This window comes from Rhinolophus sinicus, chromosome 15 (genome assembly GCF_057876585.1).
Source record: "Rhinolophus sinicus isolate RSI-liver-muscle chromosome 15, RSI-T2T, whole genome shotgun sequence".
NCBI lineage: Eukaryota > Metazoa > Chordata > Mammalia > Chiroptera > Rhinolophidae > Rhinolophus > Rhinolophus sinicus.
The window spans coordinates 108930930-108957116 of NC_142515.1; the positions used below are offsets into that span (position 1 = coordinate 108930930).

At 31.9% G+C, this 26187-nt stretch overlaps 1 protein-coding gene and 1 pseudogene across 1 annotated transcript; one reads left to right on the forward strand and one right to left on the reverse strand.

Moving 5' to 3' along the window:
• Window positions 1–364: 364 nt before the first annotated feature.
• Window positions 365–25061, reverse strand: RBM46 (RNA binding motif protein 46). The gene is made up of 4 exons (XM_019733099.3): window positions 24899–25061; window positions 23563–24030; window positions 22269–23051; window positions 365–1238 (listed from the first exon to the last, which is right to left on the reverse strand). The coding sequence occupies exons 1-4, from the start codon at window positions 25047–25049 to the stop codon at window positions 1039–1041; spliced, it is 1602 nt and encodes a 533-aa protein (XP_019588658.2). The 5' UTR covers window positions 25050–25061; the 3' UTR covers window positions 365–1038.
• Window positions 13332–14729, forward strand: LOC109448103 (60 kDa heat shock protein, mitochondrial pseudogene; annotated as a pseudogene).
• Window positions 25062–26187: the final 1126 nt, after the last annotated feature.

Here is a 26187-nt window from a genome sequence, read left to right on the forward strand (position 1 = left end):
ACAAAATATTTCTCTTGGTCCTTAAAAAGGATTTTTTGTTACTATGTTTCATAAAACTAACAATTTTCTGCAATACCCTTTGTTTTGGTCCCATGAAGACACTCAGCCAAGGACTATACCAGTAAAGAAAATTGTTCTCAAGAAAAGGTCAAGCTGATTGTGAAAGCTAATTTTTTTGTGCTAATTATAATAATCAAAAATAAAACACATACATGTTAGAAGCATCACATATTTAATGTCAAAAATTTGAATTCAAGTACAAAAATTAAACAACACATGATTTCAACATTAAAAAACCATATAACACTTATTACTCAAATAACTATACAGTGAATATCAAAAACACAAAGGAAGCATAACTATAAAAATTTTAAATACATTAACAGCAAAATTATAATTTATTTCTATAACAAATAATTATTAACTAAAATATTTATAGTTATTTTTTAAGGACCACAATGGTAGATTGTTTTTCTTCTTTAGTACTGCATAAAATTTGCATCTTAATCTTTTTGCCCGTCATTTCTTTCTACATAATAGTTAGATGCTTCTGTTATATAACTGTTCTAATCCCTAATACAGATAGTGATCCTTGGTAATCAAATCCAGTGTAACCATCGTCTGCAAGTGCTTCAATATTGTGAAATGCTATGTAGCAAAGTTATTATGCAAAAATTTAACATAAACTACTGAGTTCTATTGCCCACTCAGGAATCAGAAGTATTTAAAATCCCAAAAGTTTAAAAAGAATAGTTGTTTGTTATACCATTATCAAAAGAAACCACTGAGTAACTTTTAAACTTATCATGTTTTACAAGTTCTATAACTGTGGGTTATTCTGAATTATGGGTGATGTTTATTTTACTATGTTGAAATATACATATATGTGTATATGTATACATATGTATACATACATATGTATACATACATATATATCATTTTAAAACCAAATATGCAAACCCGATTCTAAAATAAAACAGTATTTTAATTTGCATGTTTTACAAAGAAACTTTCATACTCATGTTTACAGTATTTTCTTCAGAAGAATGAGGCCTGATTGGAGATATATAGTCGCTGTCCGACATGGCCGCCATTAGCAAGTGATATTGTTGGTGACAAGGGATAGCTTGGATAAGAATAAGGCCTTGAAGTATAAGGAAGCACGCTGGGAGTCCCAGAACAGAGGGTAGCACTAACGGGGGAAAGACTATTTATTGAGCTGCGACGAAAATTGTAGTCTGTAAATAAATACATGAAGAATTATGCTGCATATCTTTGTGGATACATATTTAATTCAAAGAGACAAAACATTAAAACTACAATCACAGTATAATATAATTTTCTCACACTCAAAATCTTGATAATACTTATTGTTGATAAAGACTGTTTCAGCATTTACTGCACAGCAAATCCTGACATTTTTATTGGTCAGTATTATGTTTCTTTCACTGACAATGCTTCAGAGATCTTACTAAAATGCATTCTCGGATATCTATTTCCTGGATATCTATTCGTTGTTTTGTATCTTTTTTTTTATCACAGAAAAAGAAAATCTCTGATTTCTCTTGCTCCACAATGAAGCTCCTTTTAAATTTGGTTCTGATGCTAAGGGTTAGTCCATGAAGAAAAGAAATAAACAGCGAATTCATATTTGCTTCTGTTTTTGAAACTGTATCAGGCATCAAACCAGCAGAAACATTCACCCCTGGACTGCAAAAACTTAACTGTCCAGTATTTCATTATTTAAATACTAATATAAACATTTTTATAACTCAACATACAATTTAACATTAGCATCCTACTTGTACCATAAAACAGTAAAATGAATCATCTTTATAAAATAAACTTTAAGAAACCATTATCACCTTATAATATAGAAAAATCTAAAAATTAAACCAAATTTAAAAAATAAAACAATTATAATTGAAATATTACTGTTCCACAATAAACATTCATCTAATGCAGCAATAATTTCCTGCTTCATTAATTGTAATGTTTATAGGTGTGTGTGACTATTAAAGACCAAATTTGCAAATCCTGTATTTTCCAAAAACTCAACTATGTTCTTTAGTGTAAAATAAGCCAAGGATGTGACAATACTATAAATGATTATTTATAAAAGTTATGGTGTTTCTAAGAATGGTCAAAAAGACCATTGGGTCATCTAATGCACAGGTAAGGTTTTTTTCAATATTTTCCTGTAACTATAAATGAGGCCTAAAACATACAAACATTAAGTTAATGTTGTCATGCGACTTAATATTTAGCCAGCAGGAATAAGATCAACTGCAGAAGAATAAGTTCAAGCAACATCAGAAAGGACCTAGTTAAAAAAAAAAAAATGGAAAAAATAAAAATCAATTAAATATAGGTTAATTTCTAGCATTATAAAACTCCAATTAGAAAAATTTTATAACCATTGTATTTTTATTAATGGTACCATTAGATTAATAAAAGCAGTTTGTTCCAAGACATAAATACATTGAAAGCATCCAGTACAAAATCTTTTCAGTACCTTGAAATTGGATAAGGAATTACTTTGACACCAAAATAGGGTAATTCCTACAGAATTCTCCTCTTAAAGTATCCACTTTGTCTGAATGGTTATGGTATAAACAGTATACCATTGAGTATAAACAGAAAACTTAGTGCTCCTATAATTCAAATAATTGCTTTAAAAAAAGGTCTGATTCTTTCCTCCTAAAGATGATTACACAAATACAGTCCATTCCTTTTTAGCCATGTATCTGTGACACAACTAACCCTGTCAAATTTTAACAATTTAGACAACAAGATTTAGAAGAGCAGATCTTTAAATAGTTACATTTCTGTATGTGGGGAAATGTTTTTCAGAGAAATCACTTTCACTTTGGGTTTATCATTCAAGAGCTGATGCGGCCTATTCATGACATATAGATAGAAGAGCTATCTTCAGAGGAAGACTTCACAAAGATAGCCAGACAACTGACTAAGGGCATAGTGCTTAGGTCTAAAAATGTGCCTTGCTGATAGTACCCTACTGTAAGCTTTTAATTTAAAAATGCAATAATCAACTAATGTATTCTCACATTTTTAAGGAGACTAAAATACAAAATTAAAAGGTGACATTGATGACTTTATTCACATAGGATAAATCAAGAGAAGAAAAATTTTCCCAAATACTACAAACAATAGGGCACGAAAAGCTTCAGATGTTTTTAAGATTTCATAAAGTTGTGCAACAAAAGCCACTATTCAGAATACTTTCATCACTCCAAACAAAACTCTGTACCTATTAGCAGTCACTCCCTATTCCCTTTCCCCTAGCCCCAGCAACCAATAATTTTTCTGTTTTTTATAAATTTGCCTATTCTGAATTTTTCATATAAATTGAATCATACAATTTATGTGGTCTTTTTTAACTGGTTTCTCAGCATAATGTTTTCAAGGTTCATCCATGTTGTAGTATGTATCAGAACATCTTTCCTTTTTATATTCATTGTATAGATATAACACATTTTGTTTATCCATTCATCAGTCAATGGACATTTAGGTTGTTTCCACCTTTTGGCTATTAGGAATAATGGCTGCTAAGAAATAATGTGTGCAAAATTTTGTGTGGCTATGTTTTCAGTTCTCCTGAGTAAATACCTAGGAATGGAATTGCTGGTACGTATGCATAACTCTGTTTAGCTTTTTGAGGTACTACCAATTACTTTCCAAGGCAGCTTATACCATTTTACACTCCCAACAGCAATGTATGAGAGCGAAACACCTGATATTTTTACCTATAAAATACATCTGCCATACCTTTCATACATATTTTAAGCATTTCTTTAGATTTTTATGGACTATTTATTACAATTTTTTAGAAGTCCTCATTTCACCATTTTATTATTTCAATCACTAACATTCAAATAGCCATAACTGAAATAACTCAATAACTTTCCTTCACTGAACCACTGAATTTTATCTGCAAAATAATGTTTTTTTACAGCACTGGATAAACTCAAAACATAAAATACAGCTGACTAGGTTCAACCACACAGATTAAAAAAAAAATCATCCATATTAAAATATAAGTAACATTTATCATTATTTTGTATTTTCTATCCTAGTACAGAAAATCAAAAGCTAAGTGTAAAGTAGAAGAAAGAATTTTCAGAATTGCTAGTAATTAAGGAACTTAAAACCTATGAAATATTTAAAAATCATTAACTAGAAATTTTTAAGTGATACTTTTGGCTGAAACACATTAGTATTATCAAATTCACTGGTATTTTTATCTCATTTACTTTCCCTATTACAATTATATTTTGACAAAATCAAAAATGGGTATTTTGTCCTCTACTAGTTTTTCCTATCAGGCAACTGACAGCAAAGGGCAAGAAGTAGACATGAAGTAGCCCATGCTTTTTTCTAAGAGTAGGCCCACGGAGTAGCTTGGGTCAGTATCTCTGTTTTAGATGATTCCTAGGAGGCTATGAGTATGCTAATCTTAGTAATGGATGGCTGGATAAGAAGGTTATTGTCTATAACTGCTTCTTTATAAATTTCTAGTTGATTAATTCTCTATTTTTACTACAGTAATGATTTTTTTCAGATTCAATTTTTTGGGGGAAAAATCTGCTTTTGTTTTTAACTAAATCATTTTTAAGTTTACAATACATTTTCCCATATAATTTTGAAAGTGTGATTTGGGTTTTAAATTTTTATTGTGAAATTTTGGTAGTGTATAACAATTATCATAAACAAAATCTGTCTGATATCTGTACTTTTATTTTTCAGAAATTAGTTGTTTCATTCTAAATTATCTGAAGATTAGAATTTAAACCTTCAAAAACAAGAGTTTGAAATTATAGAAAATGCAAATTAGTCTATAGTGAAAGCAGTCAGATCAGTAGTTTCCTGAGAAAGAACATAGGAGGAGGAATAGATTCCATTAGGGGTGATGAAAATGTTTGTTTTCTTGATTTGTGGTGTTGTTTAACAGAAAAATAAATAAATAAAAACTGGCCAAAGTATAATTTTAAATGTGTGTATTTTGTTGTATTTCAGTTATAACTCAACATAGCTATAAACAAACCTAAGTGTTTGAGTTAGTTTCAGTGTTTCCCAAACTACATCCTATACAATTGAAGTACCTCAAAACAAGAATCCCTTAGCTAAAAAAATCTTGAGAAGAATTTAGGAAAGATGATTTTAACACAGTTAAACAGGTTGCTACTACAATTATTTAATATGCTAATATGCATTATGATCTCCCAAGGGGAGTATAGTTTGACCTTAGAAACAGTATTTCACTGAATAACTTTACAAATCAGTTTGGGAAGAACTTTTAATGGTGATAATATGTACTAGGGAAACTTTAAAAACAGAAAAATTGATGAAATATATTAAACAAATCGATTACAAACTCAAATGCCTTCAGAGGCCAAGATGTAACAAACAAAAAAGGAACTCAAAGAGAACCAAATGGAAAACAACAGGTATCTAGCTATTTGTATTGAAATTAAGCCCAGTTGCTTTCCTTTCAAAAAGCTAGAGAGACCAAACAAACCAAATCTAGAGCTTCCAGTTTGCTAGCTTTGCATTAAGAAATTATGGCAAATTCCTTTTAATGCTAGTTTCTAAACCACTCAGAAACAGAGTAAAGAACAGCAGGCCTGTAAGAGGAAAATTATGATCTGAGCTGCAGCAATATAGGCTTCACTAGAGCTCAAAAATTGTAGCTCACTATCTGGGCAAAAGCCAAGAGAAGATAAAAGCCTTAGAAAAGATAACTCTTTTCAAGTTTCATTTCTATCAGTAAAATTAGTCCAAATTCAAAATTTCAAAAATAAAAACTTGTAGGAAAAGATATTTCTGAGAATAGCATCACATACTTGTATTTGATTTTTTTATGCTAAGATTGAGACCTATAAAGTCATAAGTTTCAAGCATAATAAATACCTATCTCTGTATCTGCAGCATAAGTTATATTAATAAAAGCTAACTTTTATTGAGCATTTACTAAGTGCCAAAAATAACTATATACAATCTGCACTATTTACTCCTCACAAGATATAAGTATTATTATTTCCCTTTTTAACAAGGTAACTGAGACACAGAAAGGTAAAGTAATTTACTTAAAAACACAGAACTAGTACATAGACTGGTACCCAGGAAACCACAACATTCTTTTTGCCTCTACACGTAAAAAGGAGTTTAGACATAATAATCTTTACTCGAATTATAAACTACCTTTAACTTCCTACTAAAACGTATCCTTCTCAGTACCATGTTACAAAAAACTAAACAGTGAATCCTCATAAACATATTTTATTCCAAGTTGTATCAATAATTTTGAATTAATAAATATGAAAAAAATTAGAGTTCCATTTTCAGATAAATTTGAGAAATGCTGGATAATCTACACATAATATACTCCAACTACATCTACCTTAAAATACTTTTTACCATCTTGGTGTTTCACAATGAACACTATCATGTAAAGTTTTGAGAAGACTTGAAATATGGAAACCAGTTTACCTTTTTAAAACTTCGCTTAATGATCTATAATTAACAAAAATATAATAATCAAACTATTTTGCAAGGTCTTATTGGATAATTTTAGTTATTTCTTATAACTATAAGAATAATAATTTATAACTGGCTCTCTGAAAACTAAACATATAACTTAATACTCCTAAGAGACTTTTTCTTACCTGTTTATTTTCTCCAAATTCTTCTACATAGGTCCAGGCTGAAGAGATTGTGTTCCCTGTCTGTAAGCAGTGGAGACAGAAAAGAATTGAGTCTTTAGATTGATGTTTTATCCCTATCTTGGAAGTGCATGGAATCCTTGATAACTTTAGTTAAAAACTTTTTGATCAGTAAATAATAAATTTAAAGAAAAGGAAACAAGTGACAAATATTAATAGTTATAATTTCTAAAGTTCTGCAAAGATGAACAAAGAGAACAGCATTTCACTATTTGAATGAAAATTGAGTTAATACATTATCAGAAAAAAGCCTTATGTTTCTATACAAATTAAGTCCTTCTTAGTTCGTTTTTTCCAAGAAGTACTCTATTAATAAAACAAAGGATTTAAAAAGCAAATGAAATTACCCATTTTCTCATAAGCCAAAGAATCTAAGTGAATTTGAAAAGTATCAATATCCTTTCCTTCTGTCTTAAAAAGAAATAGGTGGCCAAAATAACACTAAGCTTAAAAACCATTTTGCTTAATAACAACTAAACTTTTTAAATTAAACTTTACGTTTAATTAAACTTGAAGCCTAATTTAACCACACATACAGTAATCTGGACATTCATCCATTTTAGTGGTTATATCTTTACATGTCTTAAAGCTTTCTGATAGAAATGTATATCCAGCTCTATGCTAAGAATTTGTGCATAAAAGAATGAACAAATGAAAAATGTTTGGTGATCCACATAAAACTAGATTTTTAAATAGCCATCTTACATATAACAACTCAGTAGAAAAAAGTCACAATGTTTTCTGATTTTTACATTATCAAATAGGTAACTAATCAACCCTGCCAGTGAAAACTAGAAAATGCAGACAATATTAAAAGCAAAAATATCTATCTGAAAGCACTAAGAATGACCCAGACAGTGAAGAATTATGGAATCGTGATCCTAGACAAGAAGGAAACTCAGAGAGGTGTGCATATCTTTAAGAGGTGTGTTTCCCTAGAAGGCCTAGAAAATTCTGAAGAGGGATCTGAATTCAGAATTCTGAGGGATTCTGAAGGCAAGAGACAGACAATTTCTAGGATAGGAGGACAAAAATTGAAGCTGAGGAGCCAATAATGAGGTATGCTTGGAATCCTGAGTAAAACTGAACTAGAAGTAAACCAACTTTAACAGTCGAGACTAAATTCAAATCTTCTGAATTCCTGCCTGGATTAAGGCAATCTGGGATTGCCAATCACATGGCCACATTTCTGAAGCAAAAATAAATCCTCTCTGAATAAAAATAACAGCATGCTAGCTTTCAAGTTATCTGTACTTTTTTTTTTTCATATTCAATATCCGGCATTCGATAAAAAAAAACAGCCAGTCACACAAGGAGATGAAACAATGTGACCTAAAATCAACAATAACAACAGTCAGTAGTCACAGAGCCAGAAAACAATTAGATCAAGTTTTCAGAATTTATTATTAAAATAACTATGCCTAATACGCTCAAGGAAATAAAAAGACAGGACTGAAAGTTTTGTAGAAAAAAAGGAAATCATTAAAAAAGAGTCAAATGAAATTCTAGAACTGACAAATCCAAATGAATGGTTTTATCAGCATGTAAGGCACAGATGGAAAAAGAAGTCATGAATCAAAAGGTAGATCTGAAGAAAATATGCAGACTAAACACACGAGAATAAAAAATACAGAAAGAATATGATATATGAAATATACAGTAAAAAGGTCTAACATGTGTAACTGGAATACCATATAAAAAGGAGAGATAATGGAACAAAATCAGTATTTGAAAACATCTTAGAAAATGAGTAAAAAACACTGATCCACAGATTTCAGAAGTAGTGAAAGTCCCAATTAAAATAAAAACTAAGAAAACAACATTAAGTCCATCATAGTAGCACTTCTGAAAAAAAAATCAAAGGAGAAAACATTAAAAGTAGCAGATGGGGGAAAAAAGTTTACATTCAAAGGAGTGATCATTACAGCTGACTTCTCAATAGGAAAGATGGAAGCCAGAAGACAGTTAAGTGGAATTATAATCAAAGGGATAAAGGAAAAGTAACTGTTTATCTAGTAAAATTACCCTTTCAAAAGACACATGCAGGTAAATTAAACAGGTGATTTGTTATAAGCATATCCACACCAAAGAAAATTACAAATGAACGTTCTTTATGCAGAAGAAAGAAACAATCGTAGTGGAAAGCTGGAGATGTAGGAGGACATGAAGAAGAAAGGAAATGACAAATATGTATAACAGTAAACGAATACAAATATATATTAACTAAAAACAATTATAATTTGGTATATGGGATTAAAAGATATAGGTTTAAAGCATGGAAATACCAAGATACTATATAAACTGGAAGAAGAAATAAGAGAAGTGTACTAAGGTCCTTGCACTGTCTGGAATGTGATAAAAGCATTAATTAACATTAGGCTTCAATAAGTTAAGAATGCATGCTGGAGTGTACAGTGTTTCACTAAAAGAATAATGAAGACATTCTTATTACAGCTAGAAGAAGAAGAGGAATGAGGGCAAAGAAATAATCTATCAAAAAAAGGCAAGAAAGAAGAAAAAGGAAATAGAACAGGAAAATAGAACAAGGAATAAAAAGCAAATGGAAAATGAGGAACCTAATTCCAAGCATATTAGTAAGTAAAAAAAAAAAAAAAAAATGCAAGCTGACCACTCAAAAGACAGACTTTCGATGAAAACAAACAGCAACAACAACAAAAACACCTACCTACATAATAATGGGCTCTTGTTAAGGCTAAGATGCAGGAAAAGTAAGTTAAAAATTGAGAAATATATAACATGCAAACTCTAACCAAAAAAAAGCCTAAATGTTAATATCAGAGGAAGTACACTTTAAGACAGGAATGCATGATAGAGATAGAATGACACAGTATAGTAATAAAAGGTACACTTCACCAGAAAAATATAACAATTCTAGATTTCTATGTACCTAACACATAACCTCAAAATATACAAAAGTTGACAAACCAAAGGAGGAAAATATAAATCTATAATCATAATGGGTGATTTTCATAACCATCTCAAAGTAATAGAATAAACAGACCAAAAATCATGAAAAATAAAGAAATTTAAATGATTTAACAAATTTGACCTATTAAGATATATAGTATATATATGTGTGTGTACATATACACATATATGCATATATAGCTATATATGTGTGTATACTATATACATATACATATACATATGTGTGTGTGTATATATATATATAATCTACATATATATATATAATCTACATACATATATATATATATATATATATATATATATATATATATAAAATGAGTTGACTTGTGTGCCCAAAAACATATGTTGAAGTCCTAACCCCTAGTACCTCAGAATGTGACCTTATTTGGAAACAGGCTCATTGCAAATGTAATTATTTAAGATGAAGTTATACTAGAGTAGGGTGGACCCTTTAATATGACTGGTATCCTTACAATAGAAAAACACAGAGAGAAGTATGCCATGTGAAGACACAGAGACACATAGGGAGAAGATGACCATGTTATGAGAGGCAGAGGTTAGAATAATGCATCTATAAGCAAACTCAATGACTGCAGGCAAATACCAGAAGGTAAGACAGGCAAAGAAATTCCCTCCTACCAGCTTCAGAAAGAACATGGCCCTGCCAACACCTTAATTTCTGAGTCCTAATAGAACTATGAGAAAATAAACTTCTGTTGCTTAAGTCGTCCAGATTGTCGTACTTTGCCACAGCAACCCTAGCAAACTAATACACTGTCAGTTTACAACTGCATACAAATTCTAAAGCAGGCATGGAATATTTACTTTAATTGGTCATTTAAAAATGAAAAACAAAGGACTAAAATGATATGTACTTTCTGATCATAGCAAAATAAAAACCAAAAATAACTACAAAAATCTCCATAGGTTTAGAAATTTATGCTCAAGAAGAAATCAAAACAAAGTATTTTGAAATAAATAATGATAATAAAATATATCAAAATGAATGTGATGCAGCTATAGCCTTACACAAGAAAGGCTGAACACTCTAAATTAAGATTGCTTCTTAAATGATATTCCACATTGTCTAAAAATATATAACACCAATTTATACACTCTTGCACAGAACACTGAAAGAGGAAAAACTTCTAAACTGTTTTTATGATGAAAACTATGTGCCTATCTCACTAATGAGCACAGATGTAAAAAGTCTAAAAGAAAAAAAATCAAATTTAGCAATACATAAAAAAATCATATACCATGAAGAAACTAATTCAGAAACAAAGCTGATGTCACATTCAAACATCAATGTAATTCACATGAAAAGAGCAGACAAAATGATACAATTATCTAAATAGATGCAGAAGAAAAGCGTTTAATAAAATTCATCACCCATTCCAGATAAAAATTCTCAGCAAATTAGGAATAGTAAGGAATATCCTTAATGTGATAAAGGAATTCTATTCAAAAGCTACAAAAAACATCATACCTTAATGGAGAAATATTAAAAGTTTACAAGGATGCCTATCATAATTTGTATTCAATGCTGGACAAGTGGTTCTGGCCAGAGCAATAAGGCAAGAGAAAAAAGAAAAGTGTAAAGACAGAAAGGAAGAAAAAGCTCATTGTATGCAGTTGACATGACTGCCTATGTAGAAAATTTTAAATAGAATCAAACCATTAGATTCAAATCATTAGAATCAAATAGTTTTATTCAATATACAAAAAACAAATTATATTTATATACAAAGGAACAATTAGAAATTGACATTAAGAGGCATTTTTTACAATGCCATTGAAACATATTAAATACTTACAAATAAATCTAATGAAAGATGCAAGAAATATTTACACAGTAAACTGCTGTTATGTTTAGAGAAATTAAAGAAAGCCTAAATAAATGGAGAGATCTATAATGCTCATGAATCAGAAGGCCTAATATTATAAAAATGTCAGTTCTTTACAAATTGATCTGCAGATTTAATTTGATTCCAATCAAATTCCCAGTAGGAATTTTTTGCTATAAATTTACAATTTGATTCGAAAATTCATATGGAAATATAAGGGCTCAGAAGAGCCAAGATAATTGTAAAGAAAAAAAAGTGGGAAATACTCTCTACCGAATATTAAGACTTTCCATAAAGTTATGTAATTAAGGCAATGTAGTAAAATAGATCAACGCAATAGAATAGAGAATCCAGAATAAGGTGTGTATGTGTATATAGGTGTGTATGTGTGTGTGTACGTACATACATACTTGATTTATACTAACGGTAGCACTGCAAAGCCACGGGAAAAGGATGGTCTTTTCAATAAATGGTGCTGGATAAATGATTATCCATAATGGGGGGAAAACACTTGGACACACCCTCACTAAATTTAAGAGATAAAAAAAGTTTCTAAAAGATAATACAGGAGAATGTTAGGAGAACGTAAGCATTCTCCTAACAAATTAGATGCGTTATTTCTAGTCTTCTGTTATATGAGAATAAGAGCCAAATTCCCACTAATTAGAATACTAATTTTCATTATAGTCATTGAGACATAACATTGTAGTCTTCATCTATAAAGATATGATGAAAAGTTTTAAGTTACTTAAAACTAATTGTACATATAAGCATATTTTATATTTTTGAAGATTTTATTGATTTTCAGTTTGAAGAGCAAGTCCATATAAATTTTAAAGTAACCAGTATGAAAGATGGAAAACTATTTTTCAATAGATTCTCAGATATGTCATACTGTTATTTCTTCTTTTGAAAACAGAAAATAACTGAATGTACAGAATTCCAGTATATTCCAAGTAAGACTGCTATCTTAGCATCCTGAATTTGTAGGGCTTTTTCTGCCTTTAGGAAACTAATCAAAGGAAGAATGAAATACCATTTTTATCAGTCTATACCTGTGCAGAAGAATGACGAAGAAATGCACTGGTAGTGTCAACTAAGTTTAGAAATATCATACAATAAGCTAGTTGAATACAAGTCATATGTATACATTTTTTGGTACCCCCGGTATTTCTACTTCATTAAAATATAAATATATATCATCCTGTTAACCACAATATATAATTTAATCATTCTGTATCTGTACCTACCATTTCCATATCTCAGATATTTCTTTTCCAACCCATTCTTCTTTCAGTTCAAAGCACAGCCAAAATTGATCTTTCCTCAGAATCTTTATCTTTTAACCTTATAGCATGTAGACTACTTTCTATTATCTGAAAAGTACTACATGCTGAGTACTAAAGGAGGAGACAGTACTGACCTACACAATGGAGGACATAACAACAATAAAAAACATGTATCTACAAAGTCCCTCGGCATTATAAACCTGATGGATCAAAATTTATAATAGTAAATAAACAGTCCTATAAAAATTACTAAATTGCTGAGTACTATGAACAAGTCATTCTCGGTTACTATGTCCAAGGAAAGCTCAATGTAAGAGATTAAGTAGGTGAGAGCAAGTAGAAGACTATTCCAAGCAGAGCGCGCAGCACTAGGAAGAGCCTGGAAGTACCAATGGGCACGACAAGTTCTTCAGATGATCAAAGCAAGAGATTCCTTATCTAGCCCTCACTTGCCGCCCAAGGCCTACCTCGCCACTCAAACACCCTGCCACTGTCCTGCAGAAATGCTTCAATTACACCAAGTCCTTCGCCAGATTAGGCCAGTGTCCAGGGCACTGGCTCCTCATCTCAGTTGGGCTTATGCCAAAGATTTAAAATTTGGTGCAGATGCTTCAAGCCTTAATGCTTCGAGGTGTAGTCCTTTCAGCCAATACTGGAGCTGTGTGACACTATGAGCTGTCACTATGGTGCCAAAGGGAAGAACACTGATTACCGAACAGAGCTAGGGAAGTCAAAGTAACAAAAGATAGTGTGACTGTTGCAAAGTCCATTGACTTGAAAGATAAATATAAAAATACTGACACTAAACTTGTTCAAGATGCTGCCAATAATACAAAAGAAGAGACTCGGGATGGCACAACTGCTACTGTTTTGGCACGCTCTATTGCAAAGGAAGGCTTGAGAAGATTAGTACAGGTGCTAATCCAGTGGATATCAGGAGATGTGTGATGTTAGCTCTTGAGGCTGTAATTGCTGAACTTCAGCAGTCTTAAACCTGTGATAACTTCTGAAGAAATTGCTCAGGTTGCTACGATTTCTGCAAATGGACACAAAGAAATTGGCAACATCATTTCTGCTGCAATGAAAAGGGTTGGCAAAATTGGCGCCATCACATAAAAGATAAAAAAACACTGAATAACGAATTAGAAAACAATGAAGGCATGAAATCTGATAGAGGTGTATTTCTCCATACTTCATTAATGCACTGAAAAATCAGAAATGTGAATTCCAAGATGCCTATGTTCTACTCAGTGATAAGAAAATTTCGAGTGTTCAGTCAATTGTACCTGCTCTTGAAACTGCCAATGTTCACCATAAGCTCTTGGTCACAGTTGCTGAAGATGCTGATGGAGAAGCTCTAAGTATACGTGTTTTGAGTAGGCTAAATGTTGGTCTTCTGGTTACAGTTGCCAAAGCTCCAGGTTTGAGCGACAATATAAAGAACCAATTTAAAGACACGGCTATTACTACTGGTGGTTCAGTGTTCAGAGAAGAAGGATTGACTCTAAATCTTGAACAGAGTCAGCCTCATGACTTAGGAAAAGTTGGGGGTCATTGTGAGCAAAGATGATGCCATGCTCTTGAAAGGAAAAGGTGACAAGGCTCAAATTGAAAAACGTATTCAAGAAATTACTGAGCAGTTAGATGTCACAACTAGTGAATATGGAGGGGAAAAAAACAACCTAAATGAACTTCTGGCAAAACTCTCAGAAGGAGTAGCTGTGCAGAATGTTGGTGGGAAAATGATGTTGAAGTGAATGAAAAGACAGAGTAACAGATGCCCTCAGTGCTCCTGAGCTGCTGTGAAGAAGGCATTGTTCTGGGAGGGGGCTGTCCTGCTTCAGTGCATTCCAGCCTTGGACTCATTAACTCCAGCTAATAAAGATCAAAAAGTTGATTAAAAGTCACTTAACAAATGAGTTTATTTGCAGTCTGATTTAGGTCTTTCTGTTAGAATAACATTGCTGTTGCCCACTAAATTAAACAACAAATCACAAAGTAATTTCCAGAATAACAAAAGTACAATAGCACTGATGTCAAGGAGAGATGAAAACTGCGTCATATCTTTCAGGAGAAATGATTTACCTGTGGTATTTCCCAATTGGAATTTTCCTGTATCAATGTTCTCAAAAGTGTTGTAATATTTACAAAAGAAAGAACTAAAATAAATTGACTAAAGTTTTCTAAAGAAAGATTTACCTATGGTCAGGTGAGATGGGGCCAAACAATAGAACATTCTGAGGAGACTGAGAGTCAGAGGACTTGGTTATACTATAATAGCAAAGCATTGTAAGTAAAGGTCAGTATACAAATCTACTGTGCAGGAGAAGCTGGAGTTGTACATCCCAGTTTACATTTTTTATTTATTCAAGTGTCAATCCCTTAAATTAATTTGTGTATAAAAATCAAGCTATACTGTTTAAAAACACAACAAAAGAGGGTTTTCAGAGTACATTCACCAAATTATTAAGTGGTACAATTAATTATAACAGTTTGATGTTTCCTAATGATTGCATTCCTATATACTTTTTAACCAAAGTTACAGATACAATTATAGTAGAAATCATTCAGTGTGGTATATAAATTACATTTACTGAATTAAAGCAATGCAGGAAGGTATATAGCTATCTAAATGAACCACTGTCATAAAACTACGGTATGAACTACTGTGTATATAAAAATCCACATACAGGCCATTTTTATACCTCAAATGTCACTTGTCGTGAGATTAATAATGGCACACATGCAACTAATATATCATACACCAAATACTATAAATTTAAGGAGCAAGAAAAACCAAGTAGTTATTAATATTCTGGTGATTTAAAGCTTTTAATTAGTTAGGGAAACTAAAGTTTTTTATTTTGTTTATTTTGTTTTAAATCCCCAGAGGGAAGTACACTATTCTTGCAGGTAATGCACCAACAGGTCTTAGACAGAAGATGTATTATCTAGGATAGATAATATATCCAAAATTAACTAATAAAGAACTAATACTGTATCTAATTTTAACCAAAAAGCCTACAAGCAACTGACACTGAATAATTTTAAAATGGTTAAAAGCACAGGTGATCACTTGAAAAAATTTATCACAGTAAAACTAGCAATTTCCCAGAACATCTTCTGTCTATATTTACTAGTCCATTCACTAAATTATACTGCTACAGCATAAGCAATTACTGACTACTAAATATTAAATAGGAAGCATAAATAAAGGCATGCCAGGCTGAAGACTACATGCAGCTTCTCACACAGACTTTGCTGATTCTAAATCCATAAAATAAGTTAGCCATAGAGGAGAGAAAAATCAACATTGAAATCATTTTAAAGCCAGGTTAAGAGATATATTTAAGTGACACCATGTGGCAGACTTATGAATTGCTGCTAACATCTAAGAATGGAACATAACAGGCAATGATTCAAGAAGGGAAATTTTATACACCATTATTTTTAAAAGTATTAAATGACGAAACCGTGTGTTAAATTTATAAATTAATAAAGCAGTAGCTACTGTTAAAACTAGTGTATTAGAACAAGTATTTTAGGAATGCATTAACCAAAGATACTAAGAAATTACAGGATGATCAAGCATGAATAAACAAAAGTATAAAGTAAATTAAATCACATGATCACATTAGCCAGTTAATAACATAATTATGGAACAAATACTGGTTAGATGATATGTTTTAATACACATCATTTTTCTAGATTCTGTTACGAAAAGAAAACTAATTTCTAATTTCTAATTTTTAGGTAATTAAATTGTTTTATAAAATCTTGGTTTTGATTATAATTAACAAATTCAGATAAGGAAATAACCAAAAAGCAATTACTTGTCATCATGCAAGTAATGATGACTCTTCATTTTTTTAATCCAGTTCTGTGAAATAGACAGATATAAGCTTTGAATTGTTTAAAGGAGGGGATATTAAATTGATAAGAGTTAATTCTTGCAAAAGCAGCTTGTAATTTTAAACTATTTGAACTTAAGTATATTATCTGGGTAGATATTAAAAAATTCAAGTATTATTTTTGGTCCTTCATAAGATTTTTGACCATATTTTAAATAAAACCATAAATTGCAGGGACAAAAGAATCCTTAGTGGTCACCAAATAAAACCCTCATATTTTAGAGTGAAGGCACTGAGGTCCACACAGAGTAAATGATTCATTTGCCTCTCGAAAGTCAGTTTGTTGGTGGCTGAAACTACAGGTTCTTATACTTGTACTTGGTTACTCATTACTGTATTAAGCTACTTCTCTCACAGTACTACATAATTATGGTCTATTAATATAAGTGTCATTAAGATAAGAATTATGAGTAATACATGATGGTCTTTCACAAAGAAATAGTTAACTTTCAAAAGGAATAGAAATATATTTTCATGAACACTGGGCCCTCATGGAGGGTCAAAGACATAGTTGAGTTAATGGAATTTTCATTTCACCACTTGATCATATGAAACCAATGCATAAAATGTTGATGCTGATTCTACTTCTTATTGACCTAAGTGAATTGTAAAGCAAATTCAGCAAATTTTGTTCTTTAAATTATCAGTTTGAAATAGTATCATCAGTTAGATCTATAATTAAAACTGAAAAAGAATAACTTTCTGTAATACTATTTTTCTTCTAATTACTGATAATTAAAATTTTTATTATAATATATCACCATTATGTTGTATCTAGCTTAAGTGTTTCCTAAAATTATTTAAGTTTAAAAAAAACTGAAGGTTTCTCTTTGTTTCAAAGCAATTTATCGGCAAATTCTTTAAATTGAAATTTGATTTTTGCACTTCTGCCCATCAATCTGGAAATGACAGCTCATAAGAGAAAAAGCACCTTATTTTTCACATCAAAACTTCTCATAATAGTATACATTTATCCTACTGTGTCTTCTATTTCATAAGTTTCAACCAAGTTTTAAGTGATAACAGAAATCAAAACCTAATGTAATTGTTAAAGGCCTAGCAAGCACAGTGGCTATCATGCTTAAAATATATTTATATACTAAATATTTTACCTTTCAATGACCAGGAAGAATTAAAGATTCTAATGATGTATGTCATTACAAAGTCAAATACGAGAAGCAATATGTAAGTCAGCCACAAAAATATTGAAAAAACAAAGTACAGACGATATTAAAAAGAAGAATATTTACACATAAAATGTTCCACACAAATCAGCACAGATTCATCTAGAAAAAAATTACTTCCTCAGAGGAAAAGCAAGTAATGTCAACATAGTTGTAATAAAAAAATACTTGCAAAGTTTTAAAAAGTAGGACTGACGAATTTAAAAGACTACTTCCTTTCAATTTTCTAATTCTTAAAATCTGACTGAAATTAACAAAGCAAACTCCATACAGAACTGTTTGCTATTAACCCACCACCATGCTGTTTTTCTAATCAGTGTTTGCTTATGGTGTGCCTCTCTCTGGACATACACTCGTGATTTACAACTCAGATCAGGTAGAAGGTGTGCCCTTTTTCTTTGTACTCCCCAAATCATCTATGCATCGAGTTTGTGTCTCTGCCTTCTTCAGTAGACTGTGACTCCTCGAAAGCAAAAACAATGTTTTATTTATCTTTAGCGCCCAATTACTTAGGAAAATACAGTTAGCACATGAGAAGCATTCAAAAAAGATTTGTTCTTTAATTAAACTTCACCAGTCATGGCCAAAACAAGGGATAACTCAGATGAAATTAAATCACTGGCACAAGCTGGTTTGTGACAGTTTCTTCACCCATTTTAAACCTTTAGGTGGTCATACAAGTAAAAAAAATAGCCACTTTATCAGTATTACACAAACATAGAAATGAGAAATGCTTTGCCAACAATCAGTTAATAAATTATTTAACAAGGTGAATTATCAACACACACTGAGGCTACCTCCCTCTTTCCAGTAAATATTCTCCATGACTTTCTTCTTCAAAACTATAACTCTCCAGAACTTTCCTTTATCTCCTTGATTTTCCTAGGTTGCAAAGAATCCTCCAAGAGAAAGCAGTGGCAAAATTGGAAGGCCCAGATTCAAAACAGATGCAAAGTTTTAGGAAAAGCAGGATTATTCACACTGATAGTCTGATCCATTATTAAAGATACAAAACTATGAAATAGAAGAGGCTTATTTAAAAACATGTGATACGAATGACCCAAGATATCTCCACACATCAAATATTTGGTATAGAACCTATCTATCTCCTAGCCCCCAAGTCTGTATTCTACCCATTAAACCCACTGAGTATCCCCCTTATTACAAGTTCCTAAAAATAACCAGGTAATATATCATTTCTTATCCTACTGGTTGGGTGAGAAATTTCTAGGGAGGTTATTCTCTGACATTATAAAGATAAAGATAGTCTCTAACTTCGAAATAAATTGAAAAAAAAAATACAAGGGTTCAATTTTGGCATTAACCCTAGCGTTCAGTTGTTCTTCTATAAGGAGCATTTTGCTTAAAATAAAGTTCACTTTAAACCAAAAAAAACCCCAACATTTTAAAAATTGATTTTAAGGGACTATACAACCAAGAACTTCTGGGATTCTGGTAAGAGCACTAAATGGTCACCAGAAGTAAACTGATTTGTAGCACTCATTTAGATGCCTGTCACCCCTTTAAAAAAAATTCTATTTTCCTCATAATACCAATGATAGTCATTAAACTAAATAAAGTCTAATTTTTTTCTCCCTTATTTTTCAAACTTGAAAAATAGGCATAGTAATGCCAAAATTACTGACATTAAAAGTATATTCAAGACTTCTGAAATAAAAAGGTAAATGACTGTTTATATCATATGTAATAGTCAAAGATCATCAAGGTAAGACTGGATAATAATGCTCAAACTGAAAGGGTTAAGAGTATCAAAGCATTTTTTTTCAAATTACTACATCCAAAGAAAACATCTTAAAATAGTAGTTAAATTCATTATCTACCAAATTAGATTCAAATTCTTTAAGAAAATAGAGCCAAGAGATGATTTAATACTTAATGAACTAGATTTCTGAAAACTCCAATGCTTGGAACATGTCAATATTTAGCAAGATATAACAACACCCCGTCTCCTCGAACACACCACTACCACTATGTTCTCAATCTGGAACCATCCCATGAAAGCCTGCAACCTTAATCTAAAAGAAACTGCACCCAAAAACACATCAACTCTTTCAAGCCCAGAGGCTCCCGTATGAATAGAAGGAAAAAGCCAGAACACGGCCACAATGACATTAACTCTATTCCTGACCTGCCATGTGGCAATATGTAACTTCCTGACTGTCTACAGCACCTGAGCACCTGTCTCGACTTTGATGACCTCTGAAAGTCTGACATTTGTTTTCTGATCAGAGTTTCCTAGACCCCTCATCTCTGACTCTTCCACATCCCTGAATTCTCTCTCTCCTTCTCAGCTGCCTCTACCTCAACCTTCACTTGTTTCTAGTCGATCACAGGATTTTTCTGTTACTGTCTGTACACAAGGCCTTCAACTTTATATACTGCGTCCAAACAAGCCCTAGTGTTTAACTAAAATTTCTGGCTTACATTTGGATTTTAGCTCTTTTTTCCAAATGAATAGAAACTAAAAAAATAACATAAAACACAAATTTTTCAATTTTTTATTATGAGCAGCTTTAATATAAGGTTGGTAAAATCTGAAATAGATGACTATAAGGCAAACTGCCTGTGCCCTCTAAGCATTTCATTTATTGAAGCTAATTTTACCCCTAATTAATATAATCAGATTGGGAATACTATACCTGAACGGGGGTTTTCTTCGGAAAGTAAATGTTATAACAAATTAACTATGGCCCTAGGATTCAAATAAAAACAAATCTTAATATTAAATTCAAAGATGATGAAAAACCTGTGGTTGCATATAAGATCTGATCTTTATAAGCAGATAGGCAAACCATGTCTTAATAGAAAATCTGACATAAAATAGACCATGTTTTAAGAATCTTGGAAATCTAAGTTAAGTATGTAAGGTAAATGAGTGGGGATAGAAATAAATGTATTTCAGGATTACCATGCTATTAGATCAGACACAAGTACCCTCAGAAAATCTTGCTCAGCAACTAATTTTCCATATTCCATTCCCAAAAAATAACTCGAGCTATTTTTCTGTAAAATTGCTAATTTGAATTATTTGCTACCCATCTAATTTTATATTTAACTTAGGTTGTCTTCATTAAAAGAAAAATGGGAGGCTCCTATTTTATACATTAGTGGAAATCATACCTAAGAATTTATTAACTTATTAGATGATTGTAAAATTACCAAATATTTCCAAACCAATAATTGAGGACACTACTGAAAAGTTTCTTTGAAGGAAACCCTACCTTCAACCCTAAAATTATGACGAGATCTCCAAACCAGAATCTCCTGAAAATATTCATAACATCATGGGAGTGGCTATGATGGATAAGAAAAAAAAATACACACACACACACACATTATTTTCCCTTTTAGCAATGCTTTTCCTTTTGACTGCCTTCTCTTAACAAATTTGAGAATATCAATTTTCAATAGATATAAGCTTCAGTAGTATGGTTCTGCAACCATATAACAAATCAATTTTAGGTTAAGAGTTTGACCATTATAATCAAGAAACAATTATAATACTTAGTTGGAGACCTTCCCTTTTTATTGTTGATTTTCAAGAAACCACTATTCTTCTAATAAATATCATTTGGGGCACAAAGTCATCACCAACTGAAATCTATAACTGCATTAAAAAATGAGACAAACTGGTAGGGAGAGAGTATCTAACACCCCTAACACAGTAAAAAACAGGAAGTAGTAAAATACCAGAGTGATATTACATTTCTTCCTTTACAATGCCAAATATTTAGTTAGCATATGGCCCAAAGCCTGTCTTCATTATCCCTCAAATGTTTTAGAGAAACTTGCTTTTTATTAAGCACAAAAAAAGGGAATGGTCATAAACATCTTTTAATGATGCTTTTTATTTTTCATGAATAATAATGACAAATTTCCAGATTGGTGAGCATATGGCTGTGTCTACACATGACCCAGCTGAAATGCCTTTCTGATATTACCAATTTCCTACCCAACTCCAAGAAACCTTACTGTGTAGACTTCACCAAAGATGTAGGGACACTTATAAATTGGTTTAAATAATCTTGTAACTTATACAGAAATTATTTCAAATGAGGATGAATCATTATAAAACAATAAATTAATGAAACAGGACCACAAACCCTAAAGAAATCAAAACCAAATTTTCCCATAAGTAATGTTTAAAAAATTAAATATAATAAGATTCTATAGGAGAAAAGTCTCAATAAAATGTACCATGAATTCATAAAACTGAGCTAAAATTTATGTTAAATACTCACCAATAATGTTGAGTTCAAAATAAATGAATTCATAATCTATAATATTTCATATTCTACATTATTTAAAGTATTTTGAAACTTACCCAAATGAAGTAATGTAAACTGGGCTGCTAGTTCCTTTGCATCTTCTAATGTAGTACAGAGTTTGTCCGGCATGAAATAACTCTGGGATCCATTTGCAATAGCAGGAATAACGATTTTATATACCAAGAGTACTTTGCCATCTTGACTTGTTGTTGAATATAAATAATATTCTGGTGGTGTCCAATTATTTTTGTTGCAGTAATAATCCAAATGCATTACTGCAGAATTGAAATGATTTGATTTTAAAGAATACATACTAATTGGAGTAAGCTTTGTTCCAGGAAAAAACGGATAAGTGCATCTTTCGATTTCAGGAGGGCTAGGGCTATGCTGACCATTGAGACGGGCTTGAAGAGCTGGTGACTTGCCTAGAGTTTTCGGATGGCTCTCTTCTTTGTTAGCGAACACAATCAAATTTTCAGAATTAGGGCTAATCTGACCATTAAGATGCTGTTTCCAGGTGTTTTCTTTATTTACTGGTTTTGCCAGTGTTACCTCAATACTTGCTCCATCAATGCATTTTCCATTCATAACAGACATAGCAGCCACTGCATCATCTCGGTTGAAAAAGTGAACAAAAGCATAATCTCTAAGTTTTTTTACCCGTTCAACTCCACCAGGTTTGAATTTATTGAATTCTGCTTTAATTGTTTCCTCTGTAGTTGAGATCATTAAATTTCTTACATAGAGAACTTTAACTCTCTGCATGGTTTCCTCATCAACCTCTTTCTCTGGGTCAGCCCAATCTACCTGAATGGTATGGCCCCATAGTTGGAACGTGCCTGTAAAAAAAGAATAAATTAATCTGAAGATAGTTAAAACAAAAGTCAAATATTGTAAGTAAAACTGTTTCTCCAAAGAAGCAAAAACTCAAATACATATCATTATATTTGATTAAGCATTATAATTTCCTATTCACATGAGAGTTTACAAAGGCAAACCTAACCAGAACTTATGGTGGAATTAATTTTAAGAGTCAATAGAAAAAATATACTTCAAGGACAGATCTTTATTAGAAGAATTAGACGCTGTCTTTTGGATTTTTATCAAACAAAAATTAACAAGCTCAATGTAAGTATATACATTCAGCAAATCAGTAAATTATAAATTATGACATTTTATTTTATAGGAACTTCTTGTCTTTTAGGATCATTTATTTTACTTCCTTAAACAATTTATATTCCTCTTTAAGGGATGTTTTCCTAATATTTGATCTGTGAGGTACCGTCATTTTTCCATATTTATAATACAGTGAATATGAAAAAAAAATAACTGTTAAAGGGGCAGGCTTACCTGGAATTAGTTTTCTCCGAGCCATAGCAGCAGCTCTATGAGATTCATATTCAACAAATGCAAAACCGCGATTTTTAGTCTTATCAGTTGCACTTGGATAAACGATGACATCCACAACTCCTTCTGTAACTTTCTTCATTTCATCTAAAATTTCTTCTTTCTTCTTTTCCTTGGGAATAGCTCCAATAAATAATCTGCAATTATCTAAGCTTACACACACACCAATAAACTTCCCTGGTCGAATCTCATAATTATTAAGAATTCTGATCGCTAACTGGGCTTCTTCTTTTGTAGTATACATCACAAAAGCATAACCTCGATTTTCACCACTAAATTCCATCATAAGTCGAAATTCATATATTTTCCCTGCTCTTTCAAAAACAGGAACTAACTCATCTTCATACATATCACGAGGTATTTTTCCTACAAAAACTTCACAGCCTCTAGGTGGAGGTGGACCTTCCCAACCTAAAAGACAAAAATAAATATAGATAAATTCTGGTATTTATATTCACTAAGCAATCAGTCATTCATCCCACAAATTTACTGAGCCTTCTTTGTGTCATGCACGATTCTAGGTGTTAGGTGATACAATAATGAACAAAATAGAAGCCCCTCCCCTCACGAAGCTTATATTCAATAGAGGAGACAATGAGTGATAAGTGCTATGAAGAAAAATAAAGCCACAGAAGGGTTGGTGTTTTTGGTAGTCAGGTACATCTCTGAGAATATGAAGTTTAAGCAGAGTCCTGAATAAAATGAGGGAATAAGCCTTGAGGACATATCAGGAAGAAGAAAAAGCAAGAATAACTCAGAGCACGCAGACCTGTATGGCTAACATGTATTTGAGGGACATAGAGGCCAAGATTTCATTTTAAGTCTGATAGAAAGTTAACTGGAGGGTTTTAAGAAACTGCACTGGCTATTGGTAGAAAAACAAAGCATTACATCTACTTACCTGTTTACATCTCATTTGCATCTAGCATAGACACCACTCTTCTACTAACTGCTCTTTCAAATTCCTCCTCTTTAATATTATAGCTAGAGTACCCTTCTCCCCCATTGACCCAATCTTGACTTCTTTCTAAACCCAACCCAACTTGTTTTTCAAATGCTTCTTAAACCAAGAGCAGAGTTGAAAACTTTAAGGGTAAGATATGCATAAAATTATAAAATCGACCTCTTTTCCCTAACAACTGTAAAAATGATTGCTAAGGTCTTGAATCAGTTACAAAGAAAAGAGCTACTATTCCAAATACTTGTGGAGATATACACATAATTGTAAAAGACCACACTAAAGATTCAACTTTTTTTTTTAACATAAACAAATCCACACCTGGAGGAGGACCACCAAATTTCCTTTGTCCATTTTCTTGAACCATGTTGTAACCAGTCTTTTCCATCAAAGCAAGTAATGCTGCCTCATTCTGAGTACCAGTCCGGACTTTACTGCACCCATTTGTTCCATCTATATTTTCTTCATTCATGGTTGCAGTTCCTAAAACAAAGTATAAAAACAATGTTCAAGACATGGAACATCAGGAATCTATAAAGCATTTCTTTGGGTTGCAACAAATCAAGGATCATTGTGCTGATACATTTGGTGATCACTGCAGTGCTGCCCCCAAAAATTCTTCTCCACAGTAGAGGCTGAAAACTTCTTTTAACATCCCTGATCAATTAAACAGAAGCTTTACAAGGCCTAAGCTACAAAAAAGAGGCAAAAGTGGAAACGGCAAACAACAAAACAAGCAACAAAAACAAGAGTGGAAAAACAGAAGTGAGAGTTTGAAAAAAGAAAGCAGGAATAACAAAATAAGTACAATGCTGTCAATAAGTATCTGATCACTGTTGATCTGCAAAGCCCAAGGTTTAAAGTATTTTATCATACAGGCCAACTGGATGTTTTGTGCCTCACACTTGTCAGACAACTGTACCCAGTGTCAGTACTGCTTCTGTAGTCGACTATCCTGAGGAGCTCCAGCAGGTATCAGAAACTGAACAGATGCTTGAAGTAAACTGAGCTTTCAATCGGACCCTGCTCCTATCTGCCAGAAGGAGCTACTAGAGAGAGCAGCATCACAGCTACTTGTCCTCTGAGCAGAAGCAGCAGCTCCAATTAGCAGCGGCTCAAGAAACTTACATCAATGGATGGGCAGGAGCTAGGGAAGAAGAGCTAAGATCTAGGTCCACCGCCGTATATAAAATGTTTTTAATTTTTTTAAATAAACTTAATTACCATAGCCTTGGGTTGTCATAAAGAGTACATTGATCCTAACGATCAGTACTTTCATTTACTTTGTTTCTTAATTTTATGTTTCTCTCATTTGGTGTTACCATGAACAAATACAAAAATTAAAATCCACAATATGGGAAATGCAATGGAAAAGCTGTTCTGGCTTTCAATAGAAATTTTCTAATTAGGAATAGAAACTAAGTCATTGTAGTACATTTTAAAAAGCATGAAATATTTTCAGCCACAGTACCTCAACTTTATACTTAGCTCTGTCACTCCCTAGCTGTGCAACCTTGAGCAAGTTATTCAGTTTCTTTACATCTTTTCATGTGTACAATGGGAGTACCAATACAAATCATCACAAGGTTAGGATTAAACAAGGCAATGTA